Source organism: Acipenser ruthenus, chromosome 36 (genome assembly GCF_902713425.1).
Source record: "Acipenser ruthenus chromosome 36, fAciRut3.2 maternal haplotype, whole genome shotgun sequence".
In the NCBI taxonomy this organism is placed as follows: Eukaryota; Metazoa; Chordata; class Actinopteri; order Acipenseriformes; family Acipenseridae; genus Acipenser; species Acipenser ruthenus.
Window position 1 is genome coordinate 7,820,145 of NC_081224.1, and position 24,161 is coordinate 7,844,305.

Here is a 24,161-nt window from a genome sequence, read left to right on the forward strand (position 1 = left end):
TCCGTTTTTTTGGAAGATGTCCGGTAATTCTAAGCATTCTAATGTATTGGATATGTTCTTAAATGTGTTACAATAAACAATTTAATATAACATGTTGTGCTTGTATGAGTGAAATTCAAATACTATAACACAGCGGTGCGTAAATGCACCAGAAAGAATTGAGGTAACAACGTAAGCCACCAAAACGCTGTGCCGTGATGTTTTTCTTGTGTGCTCACCGCTGTGTGTTATCTGGTGTGAGCATGCGCGCTGCTGTTAAGTTTGACAGCCCTTTGAATGAAGAAGCGCACAACTATTAAGTAGCATATTGTAACGCTAAGCGCGAAACTATTAAGTAGCATACTGTAACATTAGTCTCAATGGCAGAGACAAATGAAGAAGACGACAATAGGAGGGGATAGGGCGTCCGGTATTTTGTATCTCAAAGGTGGCAACCCTAATGTAAGAACATTACAACTCTTAATACGACTGAATTAAACCACATGCCATTCATATGAAATGCTACATCTCTTTATTTTTGTAAAGACTGGCCAATGCTTTCTGCAGTATTGTAAAAAATGAAGTTTCGTTGTCTTTATCTTTTGAGCGGCAACTCACATTGTCAGTTAATTTATTTCTAAATGTATTTATTTGTTTCTATTAGAGTCGTGCTATCTCCGCTCTTTTGTGCCATTTTGGAATTGCCAATAAAATTGCCGATTAAACTACTTTGAATAACAATATTCATAATATTAACTGATATTTTCTTTTAATTTTCCAAGGGTCTGAAACACTGCTATTATCAGCCATTTACCTTAAAATTCAAAAGAAAACAAAGCCATGAGTATTTTATGAAGCACAAACAGGGAAAGGATAATTGCACACCAACAGTAAGTCACCAAAAACAAGAAACTCACCGCCGGATCGACCAAAGCCCATTCAGCAGTACTACCATGACCCAGTCAATCAAACACAGCACCAGGATCAGCCATGAGCCACAGGACAAACTTCCTAATTGTCATTACCATACACAAAAAAGCACAAAAGAGCGGAGATAGCATGACTCTATCAAGAACCAGAGCCACAAAAAATGAAACTACAACAGCACACCCATCATGCCTCAGTGTTTCAGTACAACCCAGAGGCAAAGCAAAAACAACAGCAGGATCGTCATCTTAAGAACCCAGAGTCAAAGCAACAACAGTTCAGCCAAAGAGAGAAGAGCAGCGGGAACGTTACCGTGACAACCCTCAGCCAAAGAGAGAAGAGCAGCGGGAACGTTACCGTGACAACCCTCAGCCAAAGAGAGAAGAGCAGCGGGAACGTTACCGTGACAACCCTCAGCCAAAGAGAGAAGAGCAGCGGGAACGTTACCGTGACAACCCTCAGCCAAAGAGAGAAGAGCAGCGGAAACGTTACCGTGACAACCCTCAGCCAAAGAGTGAATAGCAGCGGAAATGTTATCATGAGAGCTGTTACAGTTGTTGATTCAGACAGACATACATACATACATACATGAACAGAACAGTTATGTGACGCTACCAACAATGTTAGCACACAGAGGACATACAGCATGCTGTACAAAAGGCAAAAATAAAACAATACAAAAACTACAAATAAAAGGTGCCGTGAAGACGGCTAGTGCTGCTCCCTAAAACAGGAGGTCCTGCTGTGATCTCACTATACAGGTGGGCATTAAATCCTGGAGCGATTCCCTGCTCTTACCCGACCACAGATATACACTCGCTCACCAGCGGTTGCAGTTTCTTCTTCTGTAAACACTGCAACCCTGACCCTGGTTAAACACCCAGCCGTCAGCGGTCTTCAGTTCCTGTGTTTCACCAGCGGGATTCCAATCCCTCTGGAGCAGCCCAGCAGACTGTCACGAGTCCTGTGGCTTTTCAGCAGCCCAGAAGAACCTCCGCGGCTTGTTTTTAAACTAACCGCAACTCCGCCCGTACACAGCCACCTGCTGGTTAAGGATCGGCACAGCCAATCACACGCTGCCTTTCCCTGCAACCAAACACAACAGGTAGGCTGTCCCCATGGAGCACCCGGCTTTCAAACAATTAATTAATTAATTAATTAATTAATTCATTCATTCATTCATTCATTCATTCATTCATTCATTCATTCATTCACACAACACCAAAACACAGTAAACACCCACAAAATACACACATTTTCCAGTGCCCTGCTACACATCCCACAGCTAAAGCTAGAACAGCAGTGGAAACATTACAGGGTTCTCCCCAGGCCTTTTCACCTGGACTGGCAGCCCAGCAAAGCGTCTGTCGCCACCTGGCTGAAAAAAACCGATCCGCCCGTCCTGCATATGCTAATGTGCTTTTAACAACCGATCCGCCCGTCTTGCATATGCTAATGTGCTTTTAACAACTGATCCGCCCGTCTTGCATATGCTAATGTACTTTTAACAATAAGGATTGACTGCGCGTCTGTTCTGGCAGACTAGATCAGTTGCTGGGTGAAAAAAGAACATTTAACCAATCAAAGAGTTGAAGGGGTGGGTTTTTTTAAAACGTTAAAAAATTACTGCTAAAAAAATAACCAATTATTTTCAAAGCAAAAATAGTGACAATGAATGCAGGGGGTCAAAATAAGCCAGCGATCGGCGCAATCCACCACCTAATACTATATTTGGGCCGGCTACTTTATTAAAAAAAATATTACAATTATTTTCAGGTATTATCATTCAGTCCATTCTTGTCGTATTATAAGGTGATATATTGTACATAATAGCTATACATATGCACAAAAAAAAAAGCATATTCCTTTTGTTGTGATATCGTAACAATATGTACCCAGGTGCTTGTGAGAGATATTGGAGGTTCATATATAGAGACTGTACACCTTTAAGAAGAAAGGCGTGATGGGGTATCAGCTGAACACTTGTCAGCTGACATACGAATGCTTAAGTGCAGAGGTGCTGGATTATTACAATATTACATTATTAATAATAATCAGCAGCAGCAGCCAGACACATGCAGAAAAAGACCTGACCAGCGGGTTTTTGTCATTAGTAAAAACAAGAAATATACCAGAAATAAGTTCTCTAGAATCTAGAATTGACAGAGGCTAAATATTTCCTGAATGCTTTAACATTTCAAAAACAAAACAGTTTCTGTCCAACTAAGCCCTATAAGTTCTGAGTGGAAATGCGATCAGATGATCCCAAAATAGTTTGTCTGAATTTATCAGCGTTTTTTTTTTTTTTTTTTTTTTTTTTTTTTTTTTTTAATGCAATCTGTCACATTTCAACCAACCCAAAGCACCCAATAAGTATAAGTAGATAAAGTGTACCCTACCTTCTTCTCTTGCTCCTCTCTGCAACTGGAAATACTGTATTCTGGTGACAATGTATTGTGTGTTCACAGCATCAGATCCTACATGTGGCAAACAGTCTGTTCAGACACAGTCATTTACTAGAAGAATCTTATCATGCCCCTCCCATTTAACCAAATACAGACTGGATTTAGATTTCCTTTCGTCAGGGGGTGTCACCTCATCTACCATATATATAGTTTGTTTTTCTTTAATAGCATCATTACTTCTGTAACCTCAGAGCACCTTCCACAATACATATCCTCATCTCAACATCTGCTGCAATGGGAGGATCACCATCAAGCGGTAAATCATATTAAAAGCCTCATCTTTACCACAGAAAAAAACAGAGTTGTGCGTATTTATGTATCTCTCCTTATTTTGCAGAACCGTCGGAACCAGAGCCAGAACCAGAGCCATTTCTCCCTAATCCATGGCGTGAAGTTGAATTCAGTGATGAGTAAGTGATCAGTTTTTAGGGGGCCAAGCAAGGTAGTTGCTGGACACCTATTATTATTATTATTATTATTATTATTATTATTATTATTATTATTATTAGGCTTCCAAGCCGTAGTCTGGGGAAACCTATTGTTTTTGTTAGGATTATTATTTATTTATTTTTTTTCTTTTTGTGAAACGCTATTGAAGCTAAACAGAGGGTACTCGAAAAAAAAATGCATCCATTAAACCAAAAGACAATCTAAACAATAACATGTCTGATACATGAGCTTTACAAGTCACACTAATACAGTTTGTTTAAATAAAATTATTTTTACTGACTTAACTGATAATAAAACAATCACAAATCCTGAATGTGTTGTAACGAAGCCGCGCGTGTAACCTATTTAAAAGACGACATGAGACGGGGTGGCGCAACATTGTGAGCGCATCTTTCATTGAGCTAATCTCTACTGAAAACTATAGACATAACTCTTCAGAATCGCTTGCTCTATGAAATAGAATTGTATCTGTGAAGATCGTACGGCTATTCACAGAGAATCCTCCCAAAAAACGGACATTTTACTATAAATATTCTCTAAAACACTGTGTATTATTATTTAATCGCTGTTTAGCAGCTCAACGTGAACCGCAGATGAAAACATACACATTTCACGTCCACACTTTCCACCTGTACGCTTGAGCGATTTCGATTGACTGGCTTTTATAATTAATAATATAGGTCATTTTAGGTAACAAAAAAGTATACACAAAACTCTTCAGAATCGCTTGCGCTATGAAATACACTTGTAACGGTAAAGCTCGCACGGAGAATCCCCCCAAAAAGCGGACATTTTAGTATAATTGCAGCTGAACAGAGTAATGTTGTTTGTTTACTTTAAATATCCTGGTGGACATGCAGGCATATACAGAACTGTAGGCGACACATAGGGACACACACACTGTAAGTAGGGTTGCCACCTTTATGCAGACCAAACCCAGACATGCTTCGGAAACAAATTCTGGAAGTGATCACGCAATACCTATAGAGTTTAGTAAGACTGTCTCTCAAATCTCACATTTCTCTCTCCATCCTCTTTGTTTTATATGTATGGTGACTAACTTGTGAATACTTTTTAGCGAAAGCATTTAACTGTAATCATTTCTTACAAACCCACGACTAATTTGGTATTCTATACTGCCCCTGCTAAACGTTACATGAAAGCAGTTCAGTAATGCTACTTTTATATCTGAATATTAACTTCAGCTCTTTCTTAAACCTACTATAACCCTGTATTAAATACTGTCCCTTTTAAACGTTATACTGAAATAGCTCAGTGTGCTGTGCATGTATGATTTTTACACATAGTAGTTTTGAAATACTCACTATTTATATAAAGTGTTTATGTTTAATTATTTAATATAGGATGTGTTGGTTTTGATTTGTTGTGGATTGAACAGAATTGCAAGGTTTGTATGTTTGTAATTTATTAGTGACTTTTGTTGTTTTACAAAACTGGTGTGTTTATATGAGCACTATAGGTAATGTAAGTAGTGTAATGTGTAATACATAACTAGGTTTATATAGTATGGTTAAGTTCTGCTAAAGGTCAAATTTAAAGCTGGCTTTAAAACTTCCCATCATTTCTTATTGACTGCAGATGGTTGTTATATAACATGCAGAGTTCTGATTGAAGCCAAAATGAGCATAAATGATCTACGTATGATTATCTTTTACGGTTGTTCAAGGGAAGTTGCTATAGTACAAAACATGGCTGCTGTGGGCCAATAAGATTTCAGCATTGATCAGCTAACCAGTGATTCCAATATTTTTGCCAAAATTGAGAGTCAGCTGTGTCCAAAATGATTTGTGATGATAACGTTCCATCTATAAAAACCAATGCGCTTAAATTTCATGCTAACTGCTTGGAAGCCGTAAAGTTGCTCACAACTCTAGTTATTATTATTATTTTTCTTTCTTCCGAGACCTCATGACAGGCTTATGAAATCGGGTATGTAGGTAGCTGGCTATGAGCAGATAACCAGACTGGTGTCCCCAAATGAAAAAGTCACATGGTTCGACTGCAATATTGGATCTCGTGGAAACTTTGGGAATTTTTCAAAACTCTTGCCTTTAAAAACAACTTAAGGTGGAACTGTGACAATGGCAGTAGATAGTGCAGCAATGGCCTATAAAAAACATATGTTCCGTCGAGGTCGATTGAACAATTACTTTGCCCGCTACGCTGGATTGGCGCCAAATATTCAACAATCTTCTTGTCTTAAACCGCAACGTCAATCGACACCTAAACTGGCAAGCATGTTCACGGCAAGGTCCTTTTTTACGCTTGTTCAATGCAAAATTTTCGTTAAAAAACATGGCCGCGGCTTGCAAATAATTGACAGCTCTATTTTCATACATTCGTGCATAAATCCAAGGTGCAATACACTACAGTCATGAAACTTTATATGACCATATAGACTCATGTGAAGTAGTGGTGAAAATGACACATTTTGGTCACATGGTTTGGCGGCCATATTGATAATTGTAAAAAACACTTTTGCAGCCCATAACAAGAACACCATTGCACTTCAATGTCAACACAATTGCACAGACCATTGGAAAGTAATAACTGATAAATTGGCACACTTTGTTCAAGGCAAGTCGCTGCATTAAAAAACATGGCTGCCACAATCCAATCAAATATCAGCTATGGTCTATATCCATATATTTCAGTATAATCTTATGGTAGAATATAGTAGACTGATGAAACTTCATATCATATCCATACAGCCATACTGCCATACTTGGCCCCTACATTGCTGCTTGCAGCTATATTTTTATTTTTGTATTTTCTGAAATATTTGTAAGACTGAGCTTTTTAAAGTTTGTTATTTCTTTTCATTTTTACTTGTTTTACAGTGCTTACATGAAGCTTCAAGAAGAAATAAAAAACCACCAACCACACCCTAAGGCTTCCACAACAAATATTCTTATTTTGGGCAATGTGGGTTCCGGAAAGTCAAGCTTTCTAAATTCTGTGTGCTCAGAACTCAGGAGAGAAGAACTCAACGGCAGAGTGCAAAACATTCAAGCCGTGAGACCAGGTGCACAAACAAGCGTCACACAACATGTAAGTGTTTAAATTCCAACACCTCCTACACTTCTCATCTAGTGTGCTTAATTACTGTGCCCTGTCATCTCACTGGCAGTAACAGCAGAGAAAAAAACAGCAAGTGCACATGAGGTTCAGGTGCTTTAAGCCGAGGGGACACTAGTCTACATGTTGCTAGAAAAATGTAGAAAGGGAGATATTTTTCTTGTATACATATATCCTGCCAATCAGGACTGTAACTACAGTTAGCTGCAGTATTATGTGAACACAAGTATATAAATCGATATTATTTCAAACCCATCATGTTGCAATTTTAATATAAACTGTGAACGCTTACCTTCCACTGTTTGCGTGATTTAATACTTGTGTTTTTTAACCGGACCAGTTGCACTTGTCACATAGAAAGCCATTGTAAGTGGTAATGTGGGGTCATCCTAAAACCCGTCCAGAAGTGCCCGGAGGAGCCCGGAGCATATTATTATTATGATGATGATTATTATTATTAATAATGACAATAATAATCACGTATTTATGTATTAATGTATCGGGAAACAGACAAAGCAAGTACCTTTCACGTTCTTTAGCCTTCAGCAAACCTGCAACCAAACAAAGAACATCAACTTCCTTCTATGTGTTTCATTGCCGCTTACTTTTAATAATGGTTTAGGCAACTCGATACAACATTAACAACAACACACGTTCAATAAGCAGTTGGCTTCACTTACAGTTTTGCTAGCATGCTTCTGTCAGTTATTTTTCCTTCTCTCTAAACACTTTACTTCTGCTGTTACGTCTCTCTGTTCTGTCCACAGCTGTGGCCCAGTACAGAAACACTGTTTCCCGATGTATTAATACATAAATACGTGATTCTGTATAAGTGCAACTCCGAAATGTCGATGTGTCCAGTTTAAAACAAACCGCACACACGTATGTGTATTTATTTTAAATGTACAAGTCATTGTGCTAAAATAATGTACAAATGTAAAGCTGTTATTGGCTTATACAGTACGGCAGTAAGCTACACATCAAATAGTACACTTTCTGTTTTATTTATTTTAGTCTATAAGCTACCAGTTATAAATCAAATACAAATCCATCGTGCTGATACGCTGTACACATTGTTGTATGACACGTAGATAATAAAAGGTGACTTAAAATATTTTAGTATATTTTCTTTTTAGCTTATTTCGTCTACAATTAGCCCAAAATAGATCATAGTGCCTCATTACACGTGACAGGAAATGTAGCCTTTATAGATATAAAAACATTTTACAATTTCCAGACACTTTGTAAAACACATCTGTTGAGTTTACAACCCCCTTATAAATCCTGTTCTTTATGTTAGTGGTTTGTGAGCTGCTTATATCTGTTCTTTCATTTATTTTCTTCTATTTTGTGTCAGTGTAACAACCGTCACTTAAACTGTTGCAAGCTACTGAAGGCGCTGTGATTAGCTGAAATAAACTCCAGTGGCTGGCTGCACAAAACACCTGAACTATTACATTTAAGCACAACACATAAGGATACATTTCCCCTTAACTGGGGTATTGACTTCAATGTGTTGTGTTCCTGAGCTTCTGAGCGAGTGAGGTAGGCTAGGTAGATATGTATACATATACGTATATATATATCAGTGAGACAGCATCTCCTGGAATCCACTAATTAATTAATTTATTTATTATTATTATTATTATTATTATTATTATTATTATTAATTAATTTATTTATTTATTTATTAGCAGACGTCCTTATCCTGGGCGACTTACAGTCGTAAACAAAAATACATTTCAGGAATCACAGTACAAGTATTAATACAATTAAGAGCAAGATAAAATACAATGACTTTGGTTCTAGCAAGTACAAGTATGACAAAATACAGGGGTCCAGGTTGACTCCAAGGTTCTTAGCTGAGGAGGAGGGAGAGAGTGTGGTAGATTCCAAAGGAATGGAGATACAGAGATCAGAGGAGGGGGAGGAGGAGGAGGAGGAGGGAAAGAAAAGGAGGTCAGATTTAGAGAGGTTGAGTTTGAGGTGATGCGAGTGCATCCAGGAGGAAATAGCAGACAGACAGGTAGAGATACGGAAGGGGATGGTGGAGTCAGAGGTGGGGAAGAAGAGGAAAATCTGAGCATCATCAGCATAGAAATGGTATGAGAAACCATAGGATGCGATGAGGGGGCCCAGGGAGCGGGTGTAGAGAGAGAACAGGAGAGGACCCAAGACTGACCCTTGGGGGACTCCTGTTGAGAGAGGGTGAGGTGTGGAGGTTGCTCCACGCCAGGTTACCTGGTAAGTGCGGTTGGAGAGGTAGAAGGAGAACCAGGCCAGAGCAGTGCCAGAGATTCCCAGGTCAGCGAGAGAGGATAGTAGAATAGAGTGATCGACAGCAGAGAGGTCGAGGAGAATTAGGACAGAGGGAGAGCGGCAGTTCGGGCAGAGTTTAGTGAGTTAGTGACAGCCAGGAGGGCAGTTGAAGTGAGCAGAGCGGAAGCCAGATTGGAGAGGGTTGAGCAGAGAGTGGTTGGACAGGAAAGCAGAGAGCTGGCGGTGTACACAGGACACAGGACACAGGACACAGGACACAGGACGTCACTGACAAAGTGGGCTGTGACAATGAAACGTAACAACGTAAAATTGTTAGCTAGGTTTTACATTTTAGTGACATACTATATCCTAAATTGTAAAACTATTTCTAGTAGAGAAATAGTCTACACATTTTAAAAAATGGACCTATTCTGTAATGGGAAAAAGTATCCTTATGTTAAAAGGGGTGTTAGTGTTGTATTGTTGTTTCATTTATAAGACACACAGTACATGGTGCTGTAGATTTATTGACTGGAGTGTAAGTGCAGGAAGGAGGAACATGGTGTGTCAATATAGATATTGTTTGAGATGTTTCTGTACTGGGTCACAGCTGTGGAGACACACAGAGACATAACAACACGTGTGTTGTTGTTAAAGTTGTATCGAGTTGCCTAAATCATTATTAAAAGTAAGCGGCAATAAAACACATAGAAGGAAGTTGATGTTCTTTGTTTGGTTGCAGGTTTGCTGCAGGCTAAAGAACGTGAAACGTACTTGCTTTGTCTGTTTCCCAATACATAAATACATAAATACGTGATTATTATTTACATTAATAATAATAATAATAATAATAATAATAATAATAATAATAATAATAACTAGAGTTGCCAGCAACTATAAGGCTTCCAAGGTACTAGCGAACCGTTAGACTATGTGTTCCATAGTAAACATGGCCCTTTCTAATGAGTAACAAGCCATTTGACCATTAGTAAAGGTCAGAGGTCACAGGCTAACATTATTTTATAGAGCAAACATGGGTTGTTATAAGTGTTCCATAGTAACTGGAGGAGTTGCATTTTAAAGCTAAATGTAGAATTCCAAAATGATGGCTACGTGTCACATCACGTGATATGTATAATTGCACACCCCTCCTCAACATATGTGAGAAGTTTGAGGGCAATAGCAGCAATGTTTTTTGTTGTTTTAGTGTCTTCAAAATGAGTTACCAAAAATACATAATCCAATATGGCTGCCAAACCATGTGACCTATTCGCTCCATTTTTTCAGGGTCAACTAGCAGTAGTCATGTACCAAACTGCGAGCGATTTCGTTCAACGGTTTTCATTTTATGGGTTGTTAAAGTCCTTGGCAGACGATAAGAAATAACAATAGTGATAATCCTATCATAAGAGAGGTCAAAGGTCACAGGCAATAACTGTTTTTGATAGAACACATATGGGTTCCTATATGTGGTCCATTGTAACAGTGGCCCTATCTGCATTCTATAAGGAGTTATCGACTACTTTCACTTTTGACCTCCAATGTCATAAACACGGCCGTCATTTACGAAAACGTTTTCTTTGAATAACTTTTAAAGATTGACCATTCATAAACATGTACATCAAGTTTCAGAGCTCTAGCTTAAGCGGTTTCGGAGGAGATAAGTTTTGACCTACGGTTTTCATTTTATGGGCTTTAAAGATTTACCATTGCGGCAGAAGGAAAGAAAATAATAATAATAATAATCTCTTTAAGAACAATAGGCTTCCAGCCATTCTGCTTGGAGCATAATAATAATAATAATAATAATAATAATAATAATAATAATAATAATAGACTCCGGGCCTCCGGGCGCCTCTGGACGGGTTTTAGGGCGACCGTGGTAATGTATACTACTACGACTAGCTCCAGAACCGCGCCCTGAATGCATGCATGCCACTGGGTTCCCCTGGGTCCTAAGTCCTGAAAAATATAGGGCTCTATACTCAACCATCAGTAATTGAGTGTGTTTTACCGAATTTTACCGAAGCAATGTTTTACCATTTTGTTGGAAAGTCCAAGTGATACAAAAACATAATCCCCTAAAATAAAACAATTTGGTGACCACACATTCCCCCTTAAATCCGTCGGTGCAATCCGTCAATGAAGGATTTCATCTGTACAAAGGAACTGTATTAAAGACAGGGAGTAACAGGCAGATGATGCTCCTCCCAGGGAAAAGCAGACGAAACCCGATCGAATATCATCATGAACTACGAGCTAACAATATGAGAGGTGAAAGTAACAAAAAGTAAATAATATAATGCAAGCTCATCTATTAACAAAAATACATCTATTAACAACAAAACAGCACACCTTCAATTGAAATTCAATTTACTCAAGAACAAAAAACAGCTTCCCTTCAATTTAAAATTCAGTTTACTCAAGAACAAAAAACAGCTTCCCTTAAATTGAAATTCAGTTTACGCTAGGGTGCGCAAGACCTTTATTTGAGCTGTGTATTTCAGCTCCACAGTTTATTTAAATATGTTTTATTTGAACTGTGCAAGCACAAAGTGTCAATCATTCCCCTCAGCCTCGCCCACTTCCACTTAAGGAAATCGGGGCTTGCTCTTCCTGTCTGCTGACACGTTCAGCCAATCACAGCTAACTTTAGTTGTAACCCAAAACTGACACTCAACAGACGAGTTCTGGATGGGGGCACCGAGCTTTACAGAAGGACCGGGATGAAGTTATAACTTATTCCCGATTCGAGTGCTGAAGTTAGTTACTTATTCTGGATTCGAGGCTGAAGTTAGTTATTTATTCCGGATGCGAGGGCTGAAGTTAGTTACTTATTCCCGATTCGAGGGCTGAAGTTAGTTACTTATTCCGGATTCGAGGCTGAAGTTAGTTACTTATTCCCGATTCGAGGGCTGAAGTTAGTTACTTATTCCCGATTCGAGGCTGAAGTTAGTTACTTATTCCCGATTCGAGTGCTGAAGTTAGTTACTTATTCTGGATTCGAGGCTGAAGTTCGTTATTTATTCCGGATGCAAGGGCTGAAGTTAGTTACTTATTCTCGATTCAAGGGCTGAAGTTAGTTACTTATTCCAGATTCAAGGGCTGAAGTTAGTTACTTATTCCCGATTCAAGGGCTGAAGTTAGTTACTTATTCCCGATTCAAGGGCTGAAGTTAGTTACTTATTCCCGATTCAAGGGCTGAAGTTAGTTACTTATTCCCGATTCGAGGGCTGAAGTTAGTTACTTATTCTGGATTCGAGGCTGAAGTTAGTTATTTATTCCGGATGCGAGGCTGAAGTTAGTTATTTATTCCAGATGCGAGGGCTGAAGTTAGTTACTTATTCCCGATTCAAGTGCTGAAGTTAGTTACTTATTCCCGATTCAAGGGCTGAAGTTAGTTACTTATTCCCGATTCGAGGCTGAAGTTAGTTACTTATTCCCGATTCAAGGGCTGAAGTTAGTTACTTATTCCCGATTTGAGGGCTGAAGTTAGTTACTTATTCCCGATTCGAGGCTGAAGTTAGTTGCTTATTCTGGATTCGAGGCTGAAGTTAGTTACTTATTCCCGATTCGAGGGCTGAAGTTAGTTACTTATTCCGGATTCGAGGCTGAAGTTAGTTACTTATTCCCAATTCGAGTGCTGAAGTTAGTTACTTATTCCCGATTCGAGGGCTGAAGTTAGTTACTTATTCTGGATTCGAGGCTGAAGTTAGTTGCTTATTCCGGATTCGAGGGCTGAAGTTAGTTACTTATTCTGGATTCGAGGCTGAAGTTAGTTACTTATTCCCGATTCGAGGGCTGAAGTTAGTTACTTATTCCCGATTCGAGGCTGAAGTTAGTTCAAAACAACATGTGACTTTTTAATTAAATATCTGCTATTAAACAAGGCCTTTTTTTCTTACAATTCGTAATAAATGCTCTAAATTTCATACTAAATAGCACTTAATAGTACTGTACATGCCACTATGCATCATACTGTATTCGCAAGACAACTGCTTAACCTTCAACATCACACCCAGCTTGAGGTGGCAAAGCCCTCACAATGTGTGTTAATATGCAGAAAAAGAAGGGTGTGTGTGTGTATATTTCACAGCATAGCCTGTGAATGCCTACTTGTGCCACTCTGCAACCTACTTTATGTTGAAAAGAAATGCTCAATCTTTAAAATGATACCTTACTTGAGGTGGCACATGCAGACTATTTATGTGATTTCCCCCTTAGAATGTGAGCTAATATTCAATACATAACTGTGCGAATCAGTAACTAACTTCAGCCTTGAATCCGGAATAAGTAACTATCTTCAGCCCGTTCCTTCTGTAAAGCTCGATGACCTCATCCAGAACTCGTCTGTTGAGTGTCACTTTTGGGTTCCAACTAAAGTTAGCTATGATGGGCTAAACAGGAGATGTGTATGTCAAGTTACCCGAGGAAATGCATCAGACATTTTTACATTTCATGAACTGCGTTCTCCATTTTAATTGGTTAACCATTCTTAATTATTGCAAGACAAGTAGAGTTAATTTGAGTTTCAAGAAAGCCAAAACCCACTAAAAATACTAATGACAAACATTAAAAAGAAGATATATGATACCACATATAAATATGTAAAGTAATATGACTGACTTTTTCAACTTAGGTGAAAAATGATGACGTCAAATGATAGGACAAAATTTGACAATTTATTTTCAACTTCACAATAAAAATAACTACAAAAATGATTTTTTTAAATGCTTTTATTGCACCAGAAACATACAGTAAGTTCCCATGAGGTCTATATTTAGATACTATGTAGGCCTACCTTTCATTGTAGGTCAATGGGGGCAGTGCTAACTAACTTCTTTTTCTGGAACTTGTTATGAGCTGTAGAGTCCTACACCTCCCTGCTGGGTGCAACTTCTCAAAATCTATCTAAAAACAAACAGATCTTGCCTGCCAGTACAGACTCAGAATTGGTATTGCAGCTGTCGCTATTGGTTTCTTCATTTGTCAGTCAGAAATATTCCGACTGCAACGGCTGCTGGTAGTTATTTTAATTTTCAGCGTTGACTGGAATCAGACAATTCCGTCTTGTGACTTTGACTTACGATGGCGGCTTCAGGGTACACTGTACGTGTAGCGATGACACGTTTAAACAAATACTTCAACTTCAACTCTGCCAGCGCTACACACTTCATACACCTGACAACACAATTAAATAATATGCATGTTACGCACTTTTCCCTGGGGCCGGGCCCCGAAGCCCCCACACACTCGGCCCCTATCCAGATGTTGTTTATCTTTATCTCTGTAATAAGATTTATGCAGGTCAATGCACCGTATTGTTTAAAATAAAATTTAATATATATATATATATATATATATATATATATATATATATATATATATATATATATATATATGTAATCCATTAATTGCAGGTTGATGCATTATATAAAATGTGTACTGTATATTATTATTATTATTATTGGGGGTCCGGACCCCCCTCTTTCATTAAAAATGTCAATATATTGTTTACTTTAATGGTATGTTCTGTATCAGGTGTCCCCCTTCATGACAGTCTGGATCTGCCCCTGCTTTGTTGATAGGAGATCTGTGCCTGACGTGTCCCTAACACACTCCTTTCATTTTTGTCTACGGTTTTGAAGCGAGTCTGCATAACAGTTTTGCATGTGTTCTGATTTTTTGAAGTTTGTAACTCATAATCCACCATTTATGTGTTTAAAAAAAAAGAAAGAAAAAGTAAAAAATAAACTGTTTATGCTAAATGCATTATTTTGTTACTTGTAAATAAAACTGCACTTTTGTAATTCATGTCTCACTACTTTTCATTTAATTGAAACGTGTTTGCAGTTGTCGGAATGTGGTTAAGTACTTCTTGTTAAAAGACCAGATTGAGTTCCTTCTGCTCTATATTTAACCTGGGGGTGGCGCAGTCGAGCACGTTTTGTAGCACTTTATGTTAATTTGGGTTTTCTGGGTTTGAGTGTTAATGTACCTATACCTGTAGCATGCTACACATAACATCAATGCATACACATAATAAATATGATCATTGTATAATTTCTTTGCAGCTAAGAAGCCACACCATGGAGCCATTCAATGACAAGATCAAAATCTTTGATACAGCAGGATTTGAATTAGGGAAAACAGTAAATGCCTCGATAATATTAAAGAAGATCATAGATGGTGAAGTGGCTGAAGGCTCAAAGGTATGTAAGTAATGTTAATGCAATGATGTGTAAAAGACTTGTAGAAAGCATTTTGAAAGCGCATTGGCTCCTTTGAGTGGCTCAGCAGCTGTAACATCATTGAATACTATTTTCACACAGCATGATGCAAAGCAAGTGAATACAAACACACCATGCATTTACAACTAATGCTTTCAGCACCTTTAAAATTTAAATTCATGTCGATACACTTTCAAACATCCTTAACTTTTTTATTTTTTTAATGTCAGGTGTATCATGTCAGGCTTGATCTTTACACACACACACACACACACATCTTTGCATCGTGGTTTTTTTTTAGGGGGGGGGGGGAATTCTCCCCATTATTACACTGAAAGAAAACACAGCTTATTTCAATTGTACTAAAACTGTGTGAGTTAAAACCACAGCAATTAACCATACTTAATAAGTCAGTTAAAACATTCCCTCTCAGTAAAAATCATAAATCACAAACATGAAATGTATTATTAATCATCGTCATCAAATTCATTGGATATCCAGCAGGTCATTTTAATAGACCTCAGTCTCTGAATAGCTGCTCTGCTTCTCAGTGCATATAGATGACTAACTGGAGGCATTAAAAAGAAAATTGCAATAAGCTCAGAAAAGGGTACTTTTCTTGGTAATATTTTAAGTGTCTTTTGAGAAATGGTAACTGTTTTCTAAAACTTATTTTTGTTTTTATTTTTTAGTTTGACGATATTCTGAAATCAAAAATGGAAGGAGACAAAATCCACTGTGTTGTGTTGGTTATATCAATTTATAACGCTGAAAATCTGGACCCAGCCTTGATTCAGTTTTATGAACAAGTCATTGGAATGCTCACAGAGACTGGTAATATATCATTAGCATTGTGTGTTCCAATTTCTATCTGTGTGTGTATTTATATACTTTATATACTCATATATATACCTTCACCTGTTGAGAATAGAATAAATACTGTGTGCTAGCTTCAGACTGTTATCATGTGCAATTTGTATCTTGTGTGTGTGTGTGTGTGTATATTTATATTATTATTATTATTATTATTTATTTCTTAGCAGACGCCCTTATCCAGGGCGACTTACAATCGTAAGCAAATACATTTCTGTGCTCGATATACAATATTGTTTTTTTTTATTTTGTTTTGTTTCTTTTCCTCCTTCTCTTGCTTTCTCTCTCTCATATATATTATATATCCCTGCCACCTCCACCAGGTAAACATCTTCAGCTGTTGAGAATAGAATAAATATTGTGCGCTAGCTTCAGACTGTTAAAATGTGCATGGATTAGGGAGTGGTTAACATTTAGAAAACAGAAAGTACTGATTAGAGGAGAAGTCTCAAAATGGAGTGAGGTAACCAGTGGTGTACCACAGGGATCAGTATTAGGTCCTCTTCTATTCTTAATCTACATTAATGATTTAGATTCTGGTATAGTAAGCAAACTTGTTAAATTTGCAGACGACACAAAAATAGGAGGAGTGGCAAACACTGTTGCAGCAGCAAAGGTCATTCACAATGATCTAGACAGCATTCAGAACTGGGCAGACACATGGCAAATGACATTTAATAGAGAAAAGTGTAAAGTATTGCAAGCAGGCAATAAAAATGTGCATTATAAATATCATATGGGAGATACTGAAATTGAAGAAGGAATCTATGAAAACGACCTAGGAGTTTATGTTGACTCAGAAATGTCTTCATCTAGACAATGTGGGGAAGGTATAAAAAAGGCCAACAAGATGCTCTGATATATTGTGAAAAGTGTTGAATTTAAATCAAGGGAAGTAATGTTAAAACTTTACAATGCATTAGTAAGACCTCACCTAGAATTTTGTGTTCAGTTCTGGTCACCTCGTTACAAAAAGGATATTGCTGCTCAAAAAGAGTGCAAAGAAGAGCGACCAGAATTATCCCTGGTTTAAAAGGCATGTCGCATGCAGACAGGCTAAAAGATACAAGGACCAGGGGTCACAAATGGAGATTAGATAAAGGGGCATTCAGAACAGAAAATAGGAGGCACTTTTTTACACAGAGAATTGTGAGGGTCTGGAACCAACTCCCCCTGTTGTTGAAGCTGACACCCTGGGATCCTTCAAGAAGCTGCTTGATGAGATTCTGGGATCAATAAGCTACTAACAACCAAACGAGCAAGGTGGGCCGAATGGCCTCCTCTCGTTTGTAAACTTTCTTATGTTCTAATTTGTATCTTGTGTTTGGTTAAGTGCTCCTTCCTTCAGCTCACTGTGGTAGATTATCTAGCTGGTAATGACTGCTGCGTTGAACATTACTGCTTAAAATAGGTCTGGTGGAGATTCCCCGAGTGGCTCATCTGGAAAAAGCAGTACTGCACGGCGTGCAGGATGAGTCCTACAGAGCAGGTTCAAATCCTGCCTGTGCGCAGTTAGCCGGTCTGCGCTGGGGACTCCAAGGGGGCGTTGCATTGGATCTGACGCTCCCAGCGGGTTAGGGAGGGAAAAGCCAGCAGGGCCTGTCTGTCCTCATCGAGCCACAGTGAACTCTACAGGCCAGACAGCTGCTAAGCCTGGGCAGAGATCTGCAGGGCTGGCCTTTGTCCTCCAGAGGTCGGTACCTCGCTGATATCCGCTCTCGGTTTGCTGGGTGTAAAAAGGAAGTTGGCTTGGTTGTGAGATAGGAGGATACCCACTGAACCTTCAGATCTGCTGTGCTGTGTGGAGATCGCTGTTCAGGGAGGAGATTCCAAATTGTGGGTAAAATAGTTGGGGTTACACTCTAAATTAAAAAAAAAAAATAGGTCTGTTTTCAATTATCCTGATTAGCATTTTTCTTGGGTAACCCCCTGTGGCGGAGTGTCCCGCCCCTATTTATTATTATTTGTATTTTTGTTTGCAGCGCAGTTAAAAGTGCCGCGTCTTTTATTATTTATATTTAAAAACCTGTGAGGATGCATGACTGATCAGCTACTGATTATTTAACTAGCTGACAGGCATGCATCCTTACCAAACGCGTGCAGACTGTGGCCGAGGGGTAATAAGATAATTAACAGCTAGTTAACCCCTCGGCCAGAGTATAAGAACCTGCAGCTTTCCGTGCTGGAGGTTGGGGTGTACAGAGAGGAGGTACGGGGAGATAGAGAGGAGACAGAGAATAGACAGAGAATAGACAGAGAATAACAATTGCTAAAACGTGCTGGATTAGCCAGCACGACACTTACTTGTTTGTCTGTCTGATTCGTTTGGCCCTCGTGCCCTTTTGTTTTGTTTTGGTTTTATTTGTTAATAAATCCACGCTGAGTGCCGTTGCATTCAGCTTCACCCGCCCATCCATTGTTTTGATTCAGTTACTTCCTGGTCCGTGACGTCACCACACCTCACCACTGCGAGCCTTCCTGCCACACACCCCCTACAGGGGTAAATGAACATTAGGTTGTTGATGATTAGTGTTAATCAAGTCTGTTAAATGAGATGATTGACCTGAAACATGATCTTATTTTCTATCCATCATCACACTATACTCTATATAACACAACACTTCTAATTCATCATTTTTCAGGAGTACCATGCCAGCTGCTTGTTACATTCATTGATAAACTTGTTGAGAAGACTGAGGATTTGAAAGATCTGTACAGGAGAAGAGATATAAAACAAAAGGTGAGTCAAAACAATATCAACATGGATTGTAACATACACTAATAAAATCCAGGGCTCTTCAAGAAGATTTAGTAAGAAGATTCCAAGTAGCACTAGTCCTGAACTGATAAATGGGTGATTTTTTTCAAGTAAACACTAGATACAGGAAAGAAGAACTGTATGAAGTTATGTGGCAAAGTGGTTATTTTGTAATCCAATTGCTTGATGGTGAAACAGCAGTAAATAATAACAATGTTAACAGGTAATTGTGGCAATGTGCCCCGCCCCTGTGTGCATATTATGTGTTGTATGTTGCATGCGTGTGTTAATGTTGGTGTATAGAGATTGGTACACGGGATATAAACGGGTCTGTGTTTCACGTGTATTTAAAAATATAGATTTGTATTTAGGCACGAGGAGGGCACAAATCACTTCACGTGCTGGTTAAAGGTAATATGTGAGCACGGGGTTGCACAGAATTAATTCACGTGCTGGGATTCAAGTGAATAATTAATTAGTAATTGAATCCCAGCACAACAGTATATATAGATGCACGTTTCTTTCACTCGGGGTTGGGTGTTCGGTGAGTGGAGAACGGGATTGGAGACGGAGGTAATTGTAAATTATATAAAAGTGAATAGTTAAAGTATCTGCTCACCGTGTTTGTTTGTTTGTCTGTCTAGTCCGTTTTGTTTGTCTATTTATTTTGGCCTCAAGTGCTGTGCCCTGTGTTTTGTCTGTTCCAACCTTTTATTTTCTGTTCTGTTTATTAAATGCTGAGCGAAAGCATTCGCTCAGCTTCACCAAACCACACCTCTCTGTCTGTTTATTTCCTGCTTCTGGTCTGACGCCACCCACTCCGGCCGTCTTTGTGACAGTAATACAGCAGTGTGTATTGCTCTGTTTAAATCTACGTTTGGTTCCCAAATAATATACAGTCCCGTTGTTATTCACCCATACAGTATGTAACACAGACACAAGCACAGTGTGTGCGCTAGTGCTCGTAGTGACAATACAGTTCTTCAGTGATACAAAGTGCAGTGATGTTGTCCTGGTTTAGTGCTGGCCTCTGGTGACAGTTCCAGATTGTGTTCAGCCGTCTAATAATAACAAACAGTAATTCTTTAGATGCGACAGAACAAAACAAACAAAACACTCACGATTCCAATACACGATCTCCTTCCGGTTCCGCTCTAATCATACAAAGGAACAGACCGCTTGGCCACATCCCCTTTTATACCATCAGTCCGCCCACTTTGGTAGCGATTGTAATCGCTTTTCCTCCAATCCGCGATTGACACATTTTGGCGCAATGACTTGCAGTATTGTGGCTGTGCCCCAAAAACGTATAGAAAATGGTCATCCTTTTTGGATGGGTCAAGGTCAGCCCAAATGTTCAAGTGTTTATTTTTAGTACAACAAGGATAAAAACTAAGAAAGAAAAGTTGTAAAATAAAACTGAAAATCGCTGTGGAGTATTTCTGGAGGACATCAAGTACAACATGTTATACACGACACATGCAGTAGGCATTGAAATGAGCTGTTCTTTCTAAACTAATACTTTATTCATTCTCTTTCAGATTGAAATGTTAGCAAAGAAGATGAGATTTTCAATGAGCAACGTCCTTGTGGTTTCAAACTACTTCGAGGAAATGAAAATTAACCAAATAAAAGGAACTCTGCTGTTGGAGGCAGTTGCTCAAATGCTGACGGCTGCAAAACCCTTTCAAGAGAGAATGTAGAGTATCACCTGTCACACCTGAAGCACACTGAGTCCATTCACAACTTTAATTGATTTCTAATTGGAGAATGGCCACTTTGTGAATAAGAGAAGCCAATTCCTTTGTTTGGAGAGAGACTGGGAGCAGCAGTAGGCTGTGGTCCCAGATTACAAAAAGTAACACCCAAACAGCGCTATCACAGTGTTACTATTTGTATTTATTAATTTTATTCAGCTCATACTCTACTTGTATATTCTTTGTTATATATATATATATATATATATATAAATTTAGAATCGTCCATTTTTCACTATTTTTTATACCCAATTTGGAATTGGCACTTCTTATTATTCAACCCCTACACTGACTTGGGAGCGATGAAGACAGGCAGCAGGGGTATAGCCCGTATTCAAACCAGGTTATAGGGCACTACTGCCTTCAGCATTGCATGAACAGAGAAAAACTGTCAATAAGCGGCTTTGAATTATTCAGCATTTAATACACTGTTAATCTATCATTTTATGAAAAAAATGTTTAAAAATACTCTACTTGAGTACTCTCGTTTAAATCTAGTTCTAACATCAATTAATGATCTTAGAATTAATCAGCAATAACCTCTGCATTATATTTTGGAAGTTCCTTTAACCGTTTCCTTATTAATAAGAGCTGAAACTTACAGCTTACAGATACTCTGCAATAATGTACAAGACTGGGGAATATGAAGAATGTAAATCACAGGTGAACATGAGTCTTAGTTTTCATAACATCATAAATGAAATGTGAATGATGTTTTTTAAATAAATAAATAAAATATGCCTTTGTTTCCTATTTACGCAGCACTCATGTTTGCTGTTGCTATTGTATTGGTCAGTCTGTCTAATAAGGGGGCTCATTCAAACACCTTTCAAATGTATTAACTTCAGGATGTCCACATTACTAACCACTGTATTTGAAAATCCCATCTCATACATTTCCCATGTACTGTAATATAGTTTCCCATAATCCATTTTATTTTTAATAATAATAATCCTTGTTTTAAATCAGTTTGATATTGACATGTTTGTGTCTCTCTATACTATGTTGGTTCCTTATCTGTATTATGCATTGCAGTTACAGGGTGGAAGAATAAAGAGCTTGATTGATCCAATGCCTGTTACAATCTCGTAATTTCTGGGTACACCCACAGCAGCAAAAATGTCACAATACTAATAGTATTTTATAATTTATATGGTTTGCTTTTTGTTTGTTTGAAGTATTACTATGTAATGTGCTTCAAGAGCACTTTAGGTATACCAGCAGTATATGTATAGTTTAGTTTTAGTTTACTTAAAGTTGTATTATTTTATACTTAAGTAAATTCAACCTACAATTTAGGTATACTAATAGTGTACTTCAAGCTACTATTGAAAAACATCTGAATGCCATCAAACTTCTTTTAAACACCCCAGTGTTTATTTACAATACTTGCCGGTAGCCCCCGGCGGCGCCTATTGGAGACCAGCGACTATTTGAGACTCTGCGTTTATTATGTAAGATCACTAACATCTTCAAATACTTGAGATGCAACCATGATAGCAAGAACATAACTAAATAACAGCATTCCAGCAACGTACTGTTAAAAGGTTGTATGTCAGTGGGTATTAAGTAACAAGTTTTACTTTAGAACAAAATTCCCATTGTATTGTACACCCCCAAGTATAAAACAAAAGTATTAATTTTGTTTTTTTATATACATTTGTAAACAAGGATATGCAAAACGTTGGAAAATAAACAAGCAGAAGAACGAATCTGCATTGAAAAACTCAATGGTATCTACCACTGTTCATAATAATAATAATAATAATAATAATAATAATAATAATAATAATAAATATAGCTGCAAGCAGTAATGACCGGGGTTCAAGCACCAGACCATGTGTCCTATGACTGTATTTCACACGTGGCATAGTAGCCCATTGTCCTCTACTAATCTGTGTAGCATATTGTACCATTGGAGTATATGTGGGTTGCTAGATGTGTTCCATATTAACTATGACACTGTATGCACTTTAAATTAGTTATAAGCAAGTTTTGCATTTATATGTACATATATAGTGGTTTGCAGTAGTATTCACCCCCTACCAATAATGTCACATTTTGTTTAATTACAAATAATGTATGCACAGTTTTTCAAACAAATTTTTTTTTTATTCAAAGCTGTAGTGGTTAAACTGAACACTTGTTATATGAGGAGGAGGTTAAATGTCAGCAAAACTTGCAAAGAAAATGTACAAAATGAAATTTATTGGTTGCATAAGTATTCAGTCCCTTAAGTCAGTACTTGGTAGAAGCACCTTTTGCAGCATGGTGACATTTTTGCCCATTCTTCATGGAAAAATTGCTCAAGTTCTGTTAAGTTTGTTGGGGATCATCGATGGACTGCAATCTTCAAGGAATTTCCTCCCCAGTTTCAGTCTTGGCTGACTCAAACTCAAATCCTCAAGGATTCACCTGTTATTATTTATTATTATTTGTTTATTTAGCAGACGCCTTTATCCAAGGCGACTTACAGAGACTAGGGTGTGTGAACTATGCATCAGCTGCAGAGTCACTTACAATTACGTTTCACCCGAAAGACAGTGCAACAGGAGGTTAAGTGACTTGCTCAGGGTCACACAATGAGTCAGTGGCCACAAAACCTTTTTTCACATGTCTACAGTGTCATCTACATGCTTTTTCACAAACTCCACACGTGCTTTAAGATGAGGTTTTTTAAGTAATGGCTTCTTTCTTGCCAGCCGTCCATACAGCCCAGCTTTGTGTAGGGACCGGCTTATTGTTGATGTGTGAACACTGACTCCCATATCAGACACAGAACTTTGCAGATCTCTCAAGGTCATTGTTGGCTTCAGAGTGACATCCTGAACCAGTTTCCTGCTTGCCCGGCTGCTCAATTTGGGAGAGCAACCTGATCTGGGTAGTGGCTGGGTGGTATGATGCATCTTTCACTTCTTAATGATGGACTTCACTGTGCTGACAGGGATAATCAGCACCTTTGAAATTTTCTTGTACTCTTCTCCTGCTCTGTGCCTCTCTACCACTTTATCCCTAACTTGTTTCGAAAGCTCCTTGGTCTTCATGGTTGCTTTGTTGGATCACTATGTGAGTTGCAGCTTGAAAGTCTTTATATACCTGAGGGAAATTATCTACAAGTTAAACCACTTTGAGTACACACAGGCTGAAACTGTTTCACTAATTTTGTGATCTTTCAAACAAATCATTTGCACCTGTGCTGATTTAGGGCTGCAGTAGCAAAGGGGTTGAATACTTATGCAACTGAGATTAATCTGTTTTTCTATGTAAATCTTACGTATTTATATTCTATATGCATTTTTAACTTTATCAATGTGGAGTAGTTTGTGTAGATTCTACATGTAAAGTCTAATTTGAAAGTGTCGTG

At 38.2% G+C, this 24,161-nt stretch overlaps 2 protein-coding genes across 4 annotated transcripts in view; one reads left to right on the forward strand and one right to left on the reverse strand.

Annotated features, from left to right (window-relative positions):
- LOC117965619 (interferon-induced protein 44-like) overlaps positions 1–3,406 on the reverse strand; it is a 40,775-nt gene extending 37,369 nt beyond the window's left edge. For 2 of the 3 annotated variants that reach the window (XM_059008251.1, XM_059008253.1), the window contains exon 1: positions 3,306–3,406. The gene's annotated coding sequence lies outside the window, so the exon portion shown is untranslated. Of the gene's footprint in view, positions 1–896; positions 1,163–3,305 lie in introns of those variants that run through there. The other variant, XM_059008252.1, reaches the window with a different exon arrangement.
- A 71-nt stretch (positions 3,407–3,477) lies between these two features.
- On the forward strand, positions 3,478–21,863 carry LOC131706683 (interferon-induced protein 44-like). Its single transcript, XM_059008257.1, has 7 exons — positions 3,478–3,627; positions 3,709–3,781; positions 6,683–6,893; positions 15,254–15,391; positions 16,102–16,243; positions 18,925–19,022; positions 20,582–21,863. The coding sequence occupies exons 1-7, from the start codon at positions 3,606–3,608 to the stop codon at positions 20,741–20,743; spliced, it is 846 nt and encodes a 281-aa protein (XP_058864240.1). The 5' UTR covers positions 3,478–3,605; the 3' UTR covers positions 20,744–21,863.
- The last annotated feature ends 2,298 nt before the right edge of the window (positions 21,864–24,161 follow it).

What these genes read in the sequence shown, in the direction of transcription:
- LOC131706683 (XM_059008257.1), top strand. Translation starts at nt 3,606, where the DNA reads ATGGGAGGATCACCATCAAGCG. An exon ending in GAAGTTGAATTCAGTGATGA is followed by an intron (nt 3,782 to 6,682) that starts GTAAGTGATCAG and finishes CTTGTTTTACAG; the next exon opens with TGCTTACATGAAGCTTCAAG. An exon ending in AAGTGGCTGAAGGCTCAAAG is followed by an intron (nt 15,392 to 16,101) that starts GTATGTAAGTAA and finishes TTTATTTTTTAG; the next exon opens with TTTGACGATATTCTGAAATC.